We start from the raw sequence: 15,552 nt of genomic DNA, 5'->3' as shown, positions 1-15,552 counted from the left end.
ATACCACGCTCCGATTATGTGCATTATATGTCTCAGAAATTTACACGTTTCGTTCGAACTGTGTACTGCCAGACTCAAGTGGGCTGGTCACTCAATATGAATGCCTATGAAAAAAGAATGGTCTTAAGTTGAGATACTGGTGGAGATTATTGGTCTCATGAAACGTTGCCTATGTATGACCAATGACCATTCTGAAGTAAATAAGCGCGTACGCGAGTCCTTAGTAGTTGATGAGATTTGGGGAAACATCGACGAAAATGGAGATCTGGAATGTAATCGGTGTGGAGTTGACATGCTATTCAAGTGACTAAAGCAACAGACACGATAATATTTACAAAAATTTACAAATTTTAATGGTATTGAAAAATGTTGCCAAAAACGGATCCATTTTGTTGCCAAAATCGGGGGGTGCCAAAATCGGAGCATGCCAAAAACGGAGCATGCCAAAAACGGAATCCCACTGTATACCCAAAAATTGCAATTTTTCGCGAAACTGAGTACAAACGTGAATTTTGCTAAATTTGTAGATAATATGTGGATTTTAGGCAAGCATTTATGTAAAAACTGATACACCTCTAAGCATCCTTGTGAAAGGCCTAGAAACTCCCTTTCAATGAAAGTCGAATTTTGCATTTTGCTCCAATCACTGGAAGTTCGACCGAAAATTACAACTTTCACGTCCAAAATCAACAAATAGCCATTACTTTTGAATTTGAACCACGACGTCTGTATAAATAAAAATGGAATGGTGGTTGCATGTCACGAAATGGCTTAAAAACGGGAGAATTATGTATCGTTTTAGCATCAACTCACTTCAAGGCGTCTATAGGTGCGTGGTGTACGCTCGGGCCTATCGGTCGCAAGGTTCTTGGTTCGATTCCAGGTCGCCGCGATAACGTTTTTTGTTTTCAAATTCTGGTTTCATAAGTCAAATTTATGAATTTCAATCCGATTTCTTGTGGCGAATTTTCATAAGGGATTCCTATGTTTATCGATAGTCCATTTGCCTGAGTGTACTGTAGCTATATAAACTTCTGCAAGGGTTTTCTCTATTTGGAACAAGTTAATAATAGTATTGTAGTTTTGTAATTTCACTTTATTCCATTATGTTTAAATTCAAATAGTGTAGAACGAACTCATACAAACAGAAAATGGGAACTTAACCAGGCTTACGAAATATGATAGATTTTTCCTAAATGTTAAGTAGTATGCAATATTTTTAAGTAGTATTTTTGCGCGTTTTTTTTATTCGTGTGAAATGATTTTGTAGCGTAAGGCATTACATAATAATACAGCGTTTTTGCTTATGATTAGAATGGTCACCTCCCTTCAGCAGGCAGTGGCCATTCGCAGTCTGCTTAGCAAGCTGGTCTTTCTTGAGTTCTGTCTTTTGCTGTCCTTCGGGACCACCGTTCTGTTCTCGGTTCTTCACCTGCACATCGCTCATATAATCACTGTCGACACTGTCATCAACTTCATCCTCACTGCTGCTGCTGTAAGTATCCGAGGACAACACAAGCGTATCGTCACCGTTCAGAACATTGTAATTGTACGAATAGATTCGGTGCAGAAGTAACGGGTTTTCAGGGAGAACAAACATTTCCTCCAACTTCTTATTGTTCAAAGTTTCAGAGAGCCACCTGGTGACTGCATCGGTCAAATGAATGTCCTGACTGCCAGTGGAACTAGCTGAAAATTTACGATCTTTACTGTCACTGCTGGAATTTGTGAACGCTGCTGGGCTTTGAACACCAGAGTCGAAATCTTCCGAGTATTGATCGCTAGAAAAATGCTTGCATTTCTGTTCCTCTTCTTCGACTTCTACTTCGAACTCGTCCAACTGAGTAACGGAAGTTGATTCTGTAGGATGTAAGGGAAGATTACAATCTACCATCAATTTTGTTTCAATCAGATCTATGTCTTCTGTATTTGCCTGGTTGGAAGTTGTTGCAGATCCATCCGCTTCATTGGCTTCCGTCGAGTCTAAGGGGGGAACCTCATGCACTTCAACATTTATATGCATTTCTACATTCGCCTCAACGTCTGGTGTTGAATTTTGTATGATCAGTTGCTCTGAAACACTTAAAATTTCAGACTCTTGACTCTCAGAACCAATGCTTTGTTTTACTTCCTCTTCATTTTGATGGCACTCTTCACTTTCTGGACAGCACTCTTCAATTTGCAAGTCGGACAACTGAATACCTTGGAGATCATTTTCGAGACATTGCTCGTCATCATCATCAGCACCATCTTCTTCCATACTTTGCTCAATAACCAACATCGAATCGATCGATTCGGATTCATTCGAGTTTGAAATTTGTACTGCTTCATGTTCATTATTATTTGACGCTTGATCTTCTTCATCATCTGCATCTACTTTCTCATGGTAGGACACAGGTGGTTCTTCGATTTTGGTTTTGGAAAAGAATTCCGGTTCGATTACTTCGAATCCTGTATGCTGGGCCGAGGATCCCGGCTTCTTTTGCTTCTTCCCCTTTGCTTTGGCAGTCTTTTTACCCTTTTTCGAAGCCACATCTTTCTTACCGCGCTTGGTTTCGTCAGAAACCCCGGTCGCAATCGTTTGGTCTGGCTTGCAATCGTCGAAGAATAGTTTTTCATTAGCAACTGGTTCCGACTCTTCCTTGTTTTTCTTGATTGTGCTCTTTGACTCGACCTGGCGATCTTCCTTGATCGTGATCTCCTTCCCATTGCGGACAGTTTTCCATTCATTGGTTTCACTAGCTTTCTCGTCCGAGGATTTGTATAAACTAACAGGTCTTGTGAGATCTATGTTTTGCTCGGCGAAGGCGCGAGTCATTTCGATAAGATCCTTTTTGCGAGTTTTCTGAACGTGAGATCTCGGTTTTCCCGAAGGTTGGCAAACCGTAATAGAATTAGAGCTATCTTCGACTTTTTGGGTGTTTGGAGGATGAGAAGATCGCGATGATGACGCACGTGGTTCTGTTTGATGACTAGAAGGAAGCTCGCTTGAATTTTGATTGGTGGTATCGACATTCTCTGTGATTGGTGGAAGAGTAGTCACCGTTCTATCGCTCGGGTTGGGTTCGGAAACCGAAACGTCGGCAGGCACTTCAGTGGGTTCGGATATTCCATTGTCCGAGAAACATGAGACTTGGGGGTATTGATACATCTGAAAGAGATCATTTGTTAGTTATACAAGTGAATGTTGTTTCTATGAGTTCAATAACGTACTGTGTCCACTGTCCCATCTGGGTAAAAAGTAGGTGGGTACTGAAAGAAAAACAAGATTTATTATATTAGAATTTCAAAAAATTAAACCGTTATTAAACATGGACAATATTCAAGATTTGGTTTAAGAAGAGATGATAAAAACATTGAATTATATTTTTCTTAAAGAATCATTACAAAAATCTTTTTATTCTGATTGCTCTCCGAGAATTATTAATACATTCAATCTATCATTCCAGTATCCGAAAGTTCGGCTTCGCAAAATAATCTACACTTTCAAGTTCCAATAACTTCCGAGTTCCAAAAGTACCGATCAGAACTTTCTAGCTGCTTAAGAGGTTAAAGTATGTTGTTGTGAAACTTCATTCTACATAAAGATTCGAACGAAACTCGTTGAAGCTTCAAAGTTGTGATCAAGTTTCAAGGAGCATCTTAAGCAGCTTTCAAGTTTAACAAGAGTTCTACTGTGAAGTTCGGAAAAAGTTTACTAGCAAGATAAGTCTCTTAAGCGGCTTCAAAGTTCACAACAACTGCAGCGTGAGCATCTTAAGCAGATTCTATAACATTCCCCAGAAAACCATTCCCCAGAATTCCGTTCCCCAGAATGTATTGGAAATGTCTTTCAATAAGTGGAAACAAGTATACGAGAAATACTGTAGAAACACAAATTAACTTTATTAACCAAATAAACACGAGAATGAATTCTAAACGATGTTCACACTTCAATGGCGCTTTCACTTATGAATGAGAGTGGGGATGAATGGCGCGCTGGATGCGCTTAACAAGCTTTTCGCCATCACAGTAGGTGATGCTTTCGCGTGTTGCCTGATGTGCGTCACAGTTGACAGCACAGCCTTGTTGGTAAGAGCATCTCGATCGTTGCTCCTTCCAATAGAATGAACCATTCCCCAGAAAATCGTTCCCCAGAATGTAACATTCCCCAGAATGTAACATTCCCCAGAATTCCATTCCCCAGAAAGCTATATGAATATCCATTTTTTTTTCTTTTTTTAATTATTGCTTTGCGTGAGTCACCTTATATGGGGGCGCAGATTGCCGTAGCGGTAAACGCGCAGCTATTCAGCAAGACTAAGATGAGGGTCGTGAGTTCGAATCCCACCGGTCGAGGATCTTTTCGGGTTGGAAATTTTCTCGACTTCCCAGGGCATAGAGTATCTTCGTACCTGCCACACGATATACGCATGCAAAAATGGTCATTGGCATGGCATAGTAAGCTCTCAGTTAATAACTGTGGAAGTGCTCATAAGAACACTAAGCTGAGAAGCAGGCTCTGTCCCAGTAGGGACGTAACGCCAGAAAAGAGGAAGAAGAGTCACTTATGTGACAGGCTAAGGTTTGATATGACAAAACAAATATGTAGGTAGGAGGGTTAGGGACATAATGAAAACACGGGGAGAAATGGACACCCCCTTACTCTCTGGGAATATGCATATTTCAGCAAAACTTTATAAACTGTACGAAATCTGTATTGTATATGAACGTTTTGACGGTATAAAAGTTTACGCTTTGCTTCATTTGTCCTCTGAAATTCTCCTATATTTTTTTCTCAGCTTCAAATTAGTTTATAAGCAAAACAGAGGAAGCGGTGAATTTATTTTAAGGCAAAGAAACATATTTCCATTCTATGTAAAATAAGCATTTACCTAATGTGTCCAATATGCCCCTAATCCCCCTATTCATGAGTATTTTGCATATTATTATAATACACCCTTTTTTTAATACATTCCCATAAAATATACAGACTATATGTTTATTTTTGCATATATTGTAACTTATTAACTGAACCGGGCAATCTCTCAGTAACAAGAGACCCCTCGAGCTGGGTCTCAGGGTCGGCTTGCTACTGGGTAAGCTGAGGGGCTACGCGACCAAGGTATGCAGTGTACCGTCACCTGACTAGGGCTATTGTAATGTGTAGATTGAAAGAATTCTAACTTGCTGGGAATCTCTAGGGTTTTATTGGGCAAACTGAACTATTGTGGGTTGTAGGGTTATCCTTTACTGGTTTATTGCAAGCTACTAGTTTTTGTGGGGGTTTTTTTGTGGGTAGTTAACAAGACTTTCACGTGCCGGTACTACTGCTTCTTCTTGCTGCTGCCGACGATCTCCTGATGTCCTGCGAGCGCTCGCTGATGCTGCTAACAGGCTGATGATATCCTGCGGCTGGACAGGTGGTAACGACGACACCGTAGACGTAGTGCCGTAAGGGTTTGGCTAAGGCGTCGTCCCTCTTTGACGGCAATCGACACGGCCCAGGACGGTACCGGAGTGACCGTGCCGAGAGGGGAAAGCTCCTTTACGGTTAGGAGTGAATACCCCGAGCTGTGGACCTCCTTTATGGTTATGGCCGAAATGACCAGAGGTCAGCGATGATTCTTGACGGGTTAGGCTTAGCAGACTTTCGTCTACTAGGCCGAAACGTGTGCTGCTGGTAGGCCACGCCACACCAGCCAAGATGGCGATATTTTAGCGGTAATGAAAAAGGTCCTGATGAAATAAACTTCTTCTCCCAATTTGGAAAATTACCACTCACTCACTTTACTTAAAACTTTGAGGACACTTTGAAAGAGATACTTGAGCACACGTACGCCTTTTACAGAATCAAGGAATGGCGATTCCTGAATTTGGCTTGACCCTCTTATCTGGTTTTCCTCCCCTCCCCAATTTCCTCAATCGTGGGTTGGGGGGTTGTTACCACCTGTTGCGTGTAATACGCCTGCTGGCCCACTTATCGTTTATGTTTGTACTTGTACCCACAGCTTGCATGCAATATTTTCATGTTTATAATTCAAATTTAACAATTCTTCTAATTTACTAACAATCATATTTTATACATTTTGACAATCTACTAACATTGATAACATTTACTAACCATTTATCTACTAACCCTATACTAATCCAACACCACTGAACACTAGGAACGTGACAGTATACAAATAAAAAATAGTACGAATTAAAAAAAGACTGTCAATTTGTAACAAACGGTTACAATATAGTGATGCATCCTTCTTTCAGTATTATCTCATTAATGATATAGGCAAAATATATCGATGGAGAGCCCATATAGCAAAAGGTCACTTGGCATAAAATAATTTGGTATAAAGCCATTTGCCATCCAGCCATACTTATGCTCCTTCTTTTCAAAAAGGATGTTCTTCATGTCATGCCAAATGGTCATTGGCCAAATGACCATTATACCAAATGGTCCTTGATCATTTAATCAATCATGCCAAATGCCTTCTTGCCATTTGGTATCCTTACGGAAAATTTTGTCTATATCGTCAACAGGATAAGACTGAAAGAAGGGTGTATCACTATTTTGTGCAAAATTAAACAAGTCATTTGTAATTTAGACTTGACGCAAAGAAGGGCGTATCATTTTAATATGCAGAATAGTAAGTTTTTATTCTGCCGAGTTTACGTAATTATTATATCGGAAACGTATAATATGATACTACGAACGTCTTTATTCTAATCGGTGTAGCCCTAAAAAGTAAGAGATGATGCACCTTCTTAAAATATTGATGAAAAGCTGCATACATCACTACATTTGATAAAAATTGGACATACATGTGAAATTATACATTTGGAATCTACTATACCGAAAGAAGGGTGTAGCTCTATTTTGTGCAGAGTAGTGATGAGTTGTATATTCTTTTAAATAAATATTGGATATTGTGTTTCCCCATAGACTGATCTATCAGTTTTTATAAGTGCCAATAAAAGTGAAACTACTGTGATAGTTCATTTGCAAATGAAATTTGAATTATGCGTAAAGTGTTCATAATTAGCAGCACCAATGCTAATCTTCTCATGTAGGGTGCCGGTGCCATTAGTGGACTACCTAAGCTATAAAAAAATCATAACAAAATAACGGAAAGCCTTAACAGAGATCTTTTGGCGTCAACAGAAAGATTTCAACCTCTACTACATGGGAAAAATATAAAAAGAGGGATAAAACTATTTTTTTTTAACACAAAATCGCTTGAGCCACTATTGGTACACGTGTTCCAGTAGTTGCGCTAGTGCTCCAGTAGTAGACGTTCGGGAATGATACAAGGAATTTTAAACAAAATGATAAATTTTTACATAGGTTTAACATTTTTCCCTCGGAACAGCAAATAATATCTTTTGAATGAAGCATAAAGATCATCTCTAGAGTTTTTCTTCATTTTTATACATCCATTTTAAAAACCGCTTCCATCCGTTGATCCACTACTGGAACACGACGGCAACTACTGGTGCAAGGGAGCAAATTTTTTGCATAAACTTAATTATTTATATGACTTTTTGATAAAATAAAATGCTGAAATTTGGCAAATCGACTAAACTAGAGACGATCCATCCACCAAAAATAGCATATGTCGTTTTTAGCAAAAAATGTTCGTTTTATTGCATAGTCCAATCTACTGGTACATAACAACCATTGGTACCGGCACCCTACTTGCAAACAACTTTGTATGGAGTTTAATTTTCAAGTTTTTTAAAGTAGGTATATAATTTTCTGGGGAATGGTCCATTCTGGGGAATGGTTCATTCTGGGGAGTGAAATTCTGGGGAATGGTATTGCGGGGAAATTTAAAAATTTGGATTGCTTCGCGGAAATAACGCGCAGTGAACAATCCTCGCATAGAGGAAATGAACCACAGTAAGCATTGCGGTTTAAAGCAAAATTCAACTCATTAACAATTTGCACCAAACGGTATGTGAGGTACGGAATGATAATGTAGTATTCTTTAAGAGATTCTACAAAATTAACTTTTGATGGATGTGAACCATGTTTCGTAGATGCTCGAATCCTGTAGATTACGGTCCGATATGTATACGGTTAAACCATGGGTAACAACGTTCGAGACCAACTAAGTTAGAAACCGCACTTTACATGAGTAATTGTGTTCACTTTATCAGAACGGTTCCCAATGGTCCCTCCACGTACAATGCACATTGTCCATGATTTCCATGTAGATACGCTGTATCAATTAGTGCCTCACATGTAGTTGTATTTATGATTCAAACACTTTTAATCGAATACTGACAAAAATGAGAGCTAAATATTTGATTTAGCTACATTAAGCAAATTGAGCTGTAGTGCATTTGATTTAAGGGTTCTAAATTAGCGAGATCTCCATGGCCTTCCAGGAAAGGTTCATGTGAATACCGAGGAACTCAACGAAATCCGTTGAAATCATACATTTCACGGTGACAGCAGAAACAACATAAACAGCTTCAAAGCCATCGGTGACTATGATCATTATGGGGGAAAATTTTGGCGATCAATAGCTCTGGATTTTCCAGGAATCAAAACGTTTCTTGCAACGCGTAATACATTCTGGGGAATGAGATTCTGGGGAATGGAATTCTGGGGAATGGGTTTCGGGGCAGACATCATGTATACGCGCTTTATATCGAGAGCTTGAGATCAGCTTGCCATGAGCGCACAAAAATAATCGCGCGCTTGAGCACGTGCTATGGTGAGACACATATTTTTAGATCTCATGTCGCAATGTACTAGCTCAAACGATCACATCTGCACTGGCTCATGCGCCGTCTCATGAGAAAATCTCAATGTGACAGTGCATTTGAACATCGCAGGCGAAGGTTTCAGAAGCAAGGAAAAGGGATTAAACTATGGATCAAACTGCCCGTAGGCAGTTTCAAAGGGCTGACGTGGTTGCAAGATTCTAGAATTTGAATTGAAAAACTTGGACTGGCCACCGAAGAAGCATAGGCATAGACCGAAGTCGTATGCTTCCGTGGGGTTATTGTACTAGGCAAACATAACTGCATAAAAGTACTCCTAGTAAGCGCATGTGACGAGCCTCACGAGATGTCTCATGAGACTCGCTCACTAAGATATATTTTGTACGTATCCGCATCTCGTGTCTCACATACACCCCTATTCTTGTTTACGTTCGAATGCTCTTTCGATCGAAAACCGTTTTGCATTCTCGTTTACGCCAGCAAAATCAAGTGAACCGTGGATTCGAAGGAATAGGATTCGATCGAAAGTTGGATACGCCGTAAACAAGAATGAGGGTGATAATCTGCGAGCTGAGATATGAACTATCGCATGGCACACTAGCTCATTTAGGTATACATGAGAAACACGACACTCTGGTTTCGGGGGAATGGTTTTCTGGGGAATGTTATAGAATCCTTAAGCAACTTTAAAGTTGAAACCAAATTAGACCAAAAGTTCTTTCAAAGTGCCTCCAAAGATTTCTGTAAAGCCCCTTCCATTCCAAGTGTGTATTCCATGGGGTAAGACACTCATTAATATTGGTATTAATATCCGTTAATACGGAATAATATATATTATTTTTATGATATCATCGAGTTACCTACGATTATCTCAAAGACATCTGACAGAAGTATCTTGAACTTAAGTCAATGGTGGGGGTTTATAAACAAGATGCTAGGGATTGTGGATTGTATGTCTTGCCGATCTGACATACCATAGGAGATAAATTGCATCGGAATCGAGTTGCGGAATGGCCCGGAAATCGTAGAAAGATGTGGGGCATTGATGACAATGGAGCTTCATTGAATGTGATGTATCGTACAGGTGTCAGTCTCCTTCTAGCCAGACTACCAGATGGATGTTGGCATCAAACAGTGTGGTCTATGTTGCGTCGGACTGATTTCTCATATATTTTGCTCAGACGATCTGACGATAAACATAACTTGTTTTGTCATATAAATAATCAATTTGCCTTGGCAACTCCGGCAACAAGCAAACAGCAAAACTCCATGCATACTTGATAATCTTCTCAATATCAATATTAATATCATTAATAAATATTAATATTTTAATACTGGATCTAGTGTCCTGCCCCATGGTGTATTCTTATCTACAGATTCTTTAGAAGTGTGATCCAGAAATTCAGCCAACAAGAGCTGCTGATTACTCCCGAATCTTCTCAATGGTTCTCTTCAGCAATAGATGCTGACCATGATTAGGTTTTACCATCTGTTGTAGCAAGGCATCTGCCTGTAGCACTGGAATAATCTGAAAAGCGATTTGATCAAGATTGTCCTGCAAAAATTGATATGCGGACCCACAAGCAGAGAAACCCACGTCAGGAGAAGAGAATCTCCTTCCAGAAGAAAGTTTTCAAAAACAACTGTAAAATCAAGCCCTTCATTGACAGAATAGAGAGTATCGAAAATAAGCTATCCACATACATTTGCGTTGTACGTATGTAGGGAGTCGATGCCGGTTATGGACCCTTTGCGTATTATGGACCCCCTACAGAAAAACATAAAATTAACACTCAAAGCAACTTTATTCCTATGAAAATCCACCGGGGGAACTTCGATTACATTGTTAGTCAACAGTTTCAGGCAAAATATTTGGTTTGAGACGCATAAATACAGATATTTGAACAGTTTTGTAAATGAAACCACACAAGAGGGTCCATAATACGCATTTCCAGGTGGGTCCATAATAGGCTCGTCGGCAGCGAGCCGGATTACATGGGAATCAAATGGAGGGTCCATAATACGCAACGTCAAATTTGTAAACAATCCTATTATGGATCCCGGGAGGGTCCATAATAGGCATTCGAACAACAGTTTTTCAAATGCATATTTCGCTGGAAAAATCGAATGATTTGTATGTTTCATAGACGTACTATGAAGTAAAGACATTGAATTTGTTGTTAGACTCCACAAAACGTATATGCGTCTGAGATATCATTGCGGAAATGCGTCTAGAATAAATTTCAGCTACTAAGGGGTCCATTACTAGCATAGAAACCCTATTTGTGATGATTTTTTATGTTGTCATCACTGCGTGCTGTTCGTTTGCCTGTCAGCTTCCGTTTGTTTACTTGTTTGCGCGGTTCAAATTCTTGATTTCCAAAATGTCGCGTATTGAAAAGGAAGTGAAAAAAAAGTTCTGGACACATGGCTAAGTGAGAAGGGTATTACTATGCGAAAATTGGCGAAGCGCTTTGGAATTCATCATGCAAGTGTTAAAACCATCATTAACAAGTTTGGGGAGCACTATACTTTGGATGAGCTACCAGGAAGAGGCAGAAAACCCGGTTCTTCCAACCCGAAACCGGACCGGAAAGTGGTATCTCTGATCATGAAGAACAAATCGATGTCAATGCGTGATTTGGCCAAAAAAGCAGGAACAAGTGTCGGAATGATCCAGCGAATCAAGCAGCGGAACCATCTGAAGACCTACAAGAAGCAGAAAATTTCGAAACAAAGTGCAGAACAGAAGAAGCGAGCAGCAACAAGGGCCCGGAAGTTCTACTCGCATTTGGAATGCATGCGTTTTGATGGACGATGAGACCTATGTAAAGGAGGACTCAAAAACCCTTCCGGGTCCACAATACTTTACTGCCGTCGTAGGGGAAGATGTGAGCGATGCGGACAGGTCGATTCAAATGGAGAAATTTGGTCCAAAAGTGCTGGTATGGCAAGCAATATGTACCTGTGGTTTGAAGTCGACAATTTTTTACACTACCGGAACTATAAATGAGGAAATCTATCGATCTGAGTGTCTTCAGAAGAGATAGCTGCCTTTATATAAGAAGCATAGTACCCCTCCACTGTTTTGGCCGGATTTAGCGTCGGCTCACTATTCCAAAACTACTCTCAATTGGCTTGCGGAAAACGGTATAGATTTTTTTGAGAAAAACATCAATTCACCAAATTGCCCTCAGTTTCGACCCATCGAACGTTACTGGGCAATCGTGAAGAGGGAAGAGACTGGTAAAGCAGCTGGGAACGTGCAGGAATTCAAACATATTTGGGCTCAAGCGTCCAAAATATGTGATGCAACTCTTGTCCGGAACTTGATGAAGAGTGTTCGATCAAAAGTTCGAAAGTTCGTAAAAGAATAGCTTTAATTTCATCCGGTCTTCTTTATGTTCAAGTTAAACCTTGTACAATACAGGATCAGTTTTTTGTTTGAATAAAATATCAATTTTCTACATGATTTGAAAGAAAAATATGTGGATAGCTTATTTTCGATACACTCGTTACTGCCAATAGATGGGGTCGAAGAGACCGCCCTCAATCCACGAAACGTTAACAACAGGGAGGAAGCAGTCCCAAGATCCCTGTCTAATATGCTTCATTCAGGTACCCTGGTTGTTCCAGCCCTACCCATTTTTCTATAAAAGATATAAAATGAAATAATATTCATCATAAGAAGTGTTGTGTCCGCTCTACAGAGCCTTCACTGTTTCCAGAAAATACTGTGGTCGAATACCAACACTTAAGTATGAGCAGTATAGCTGAGATCGGAAATAAACTACATTCGATCGTTCACTTTCGTTTGTACAGAGCTAGCAGATAGACGTGTTCTTCTTTGTTCAGCTGACACCGAAAACCTCATAAGAATCTACATTAATAACCCCTGCTTGCGTTGTAAGTGCCGGACATAAAAGGAAGATCTCACCGGTTTTGTTAAACACTTGAAGTTCTTCCTAAAGTTTCTCTACAGGATTGTTTGAAAAAATCGCAGCAAAAATTATCCAGATTTCCTGCAAAACAATTAAATGATTGTTCAAAGTGTTACTGTAAGGATTCCTCGTAATATTCCACAAGAATTTCATGAGCAAATATAAAGAATTCAATTTGGAAAATGTTATTGATGGATTCTCAGATAAGTTCTCCGCAGATCTATCTATATATTTTCCAGGTCATTATTTTTAGATTTCTTCAAAATCAAGGAACCACATCTCGCATTCCTTCAAAACACGCTCGAAAATAATTCTCATTTTAATTTTTCAAAACTGCCTAATTAACAAATGTCTAAAGAATTCTAAAATATTTATAAAGTTCCTAGCGGTATACGTCCAATTGGCTTGTTTAGGGGTATCCTGTTTTTTTTTACATATTCTGATTCTACGTTAGAAACTGAGCCAGAACCCAAAGTTTCATAATTTTCCGTGCCCTGGAACTATTTTTAAAACACGTTTGAATTTAAAATGGAAACCGCGTTTGAATCACCCCTCGGCAAATTTTACTTCGGGACGAGCTGTCATTATGTAAATTGAAGCGTTATTGAGTCGACTGAATGAAATCTTTTTTAATCATTTACTATATCAAAATTATGATATTAAAGCGCAATAAACTCGTGTTACACTAAGAAAAATGTGCTCTTTCGATCAAGCTACAAAAAATTGTGAATTTTTCATCACTTAACAAACCAAATTGTTCTTTCAAAAACTCTTCCACGAAAATACTCAAAGATTTCCCGAGTAATTTGTTCAGGGATTTTTTAGAGAATTATAACTTTGTTTCCCTTAGATTCTTAAAAAAAAATTACCAGAGATTTCTCAGTATTTTTTTCTTTAAACCGCACTAACGATTCTCTTGGGAAATGTTTGAAGAAATTTTTCACCAAATTTACTAAAATTTTGCAATTCATTCTTCAATTTCTCAAAAAAAAAAAATTCCAGAAGATCCATGAAGTATTCTTTTAGGTTGTATAAATAACTCAATATTTTTGCGAATGATAATCTTAGGATTCTTCCATAAATAACATCTAAAAATTTATCCAGGGTGTCTACTCGTTTACCGAAATGAAATTCCCTGATATTTCCAGGTTTTTTCCAGGTTTTATAAATTAGTTCCAGGTTCAACAAATACTCTAATTTTATATGACCAAAACAAACTAATGATAATTTTAAAAAATGTTTTAAAGTGTATTCACTCTTCTAGACATTATAAAAGAATGTGCTAACAATATTAAAGCTTAATTCGAATATTCATGTGAATTGTAATAAATAATGATGGTGTTTTTTTTTTATTTTGTTTGTAAAAGTTCTGTCTATTATCGTGTTCAGAAAACGGATAATAAAGTTCCCGTTTAATCGAATCTGACCAGTATATCATTTACAAATGTGGTAATTTAGGTAAATGATTAGTTGAATGTTCGAATTAGTTCGAATGAAATGAAAACTTTCAAGAGCTCTGAATGAATCATGATTGTAAAAAAATAATTCGAAGTTGTTTAAATTCCAGATAACTTATCCGGAATCGGTTTTTCCGAAAATGAATATTTTCCAATAATTTTAGAATTCGTTCATGAAGCATGGCTGGTAGGGACTGAGTGTTTTGAAAATAGAAAATTCAGAAACCTCTTGCTTGAAAAAAGAGACCTAACAGTAATCAAAAAACAAATCGAACCCAACGGGAACCAGGAGAAAAGAGTTTGATTTTTTGTGGAATCAGACCTGATATTTCTCTGAGAATAATTTTTTGTTTGAACTTCCTTGAGATATTACGACAAATAATAGTGTTTGTATTACTGCTTTTTCAATGATTTTTCCAAAGAATTTCATCAGAAATAGTCTCAGGTATTTGGCCAAACATCCAGATATAACTCTGAAGATTTCTTCAAATTAGATAAATGGACACATATTTTAATTTGAGATATTTGATTTTTTCTCCAGGAGTTCATTTAGTAATTATTTCCCATAAAATCACTTCAAGAATTTTCCTAAAGTATTTCGCTAAGAATTTTATTTTGGATATCTTAAATAACAACCTGAATTTTTCCAAAAAAAATCACAGGAATTACCTCGAAGATTTCATCAGGATTTACTTCATATATAATTTCAGATATTTTTCAAGAAAATCTCTAGTCCTCAAGGTTTTTTTTTCGGCGATTTTCCCATCAGTTTCCTAGAACATCGTCCAAGGCTCCCGTTTTAAACATGTTGCAATATACAACCTGAAATGCCTTCAGGGATTTCTCAGGATTTCCTACATAATTGTCCTTCAGATTTTTTTTAAGATTTTGACTACGAATTTCTCTAAGGATATATTGAGAAATTACTCCAGAGAAAGCTTCTATAATTTCTTTGGAAAGTACAGTAACAAGAAATCCAGGAAATTCTAGTATCAGTAACTCCTTCTGTAAAATTAAGAAATTTCTCAATGAAGTTTGCCCAGTATTCTTCCATAAGTTTTTCGTGATGAATTTCCAAAGCAAATATTAGAGTAACCTCTAAAAAAAACTTGTGCAAGTTCTTAAGTCATTCTTGATAAATAGGAATTTTTAGAGAAACTCTTGACAAAACTTAAGAGTAATTGCTAAAATTATTGAAAAAAAAAACAGATCAATATTGAATCTCTGTGAAGCAACTCCTTGAAGAACGAAATCGCTAAGAAATTGGTAGGAATGATCGAAGGATTTCTTGGAAAAATAGTTGTAGTAGTAACTAATGTGGAATCTTAGATGAACTTTTGAGAATTCTATGGTATTTTTTTATTTGATTCATTGAGGAATGTTTGGGACAACTGTAATCCTTGGTTGAAATGCAGAGGAAATTCCAAAAATAAATAATAGAG

At 38.0% G+C, this 15,552-nt stretch overlaps 1 protein-coding gene across 5 annotated transcripts in view; it reads right to left on the bottom strand.

Annotated features, from left to right (window-relative positions):
* Positions 1-1,075: 1,075 nt before the first annotated feature.
* The window catches only part of LOC5569487, a 47,784-nt gene continuing 33,307 nt past the window's right edge, over positions 1,076-15,552 (bottom strand). For all 5 annotated transcript variants that reach the window (XM_021855977.1, XM_021855978.1, XM_021855980.1 and 2 more), the window contains 2 exons: positions 3,214-3,252; positions 1,076-3,151 (listed from right to left, as the gene is read on the bottom strand). In XM_021855977.1, coding sequence (XP_021711669.1) covers positions 1,280-3,151; positions 3,214-3,252 — 1,911 coding nt within the window. In that variant the 3' untranslated portion in view covers positions 1,076-1,279. The remainder of the gene's footprint in view (positions 3,152-3,213; positions 3,253-15,552) is intronic.

This window comes from Aedes aegypti, chromosome 3, assembly GCF_002204515.2.
Source record: "Aedes aegypti strain LVP_AGWG chromosome 3, AaegL5.0 Primary Assembly, whole genome shotgun sequence".
NCBI classification, from domain to species: Eukaryota; Metazoa; Arthropoda; class Insecta; order Diptera; family Culicidae; genus Aedes; species Aedes aegypti.
The sequence above is the reverse complement of the archived record's forward strand: the minus strand, read 5'-3'. Positions and strand labels throughout refer to the sequence as shown.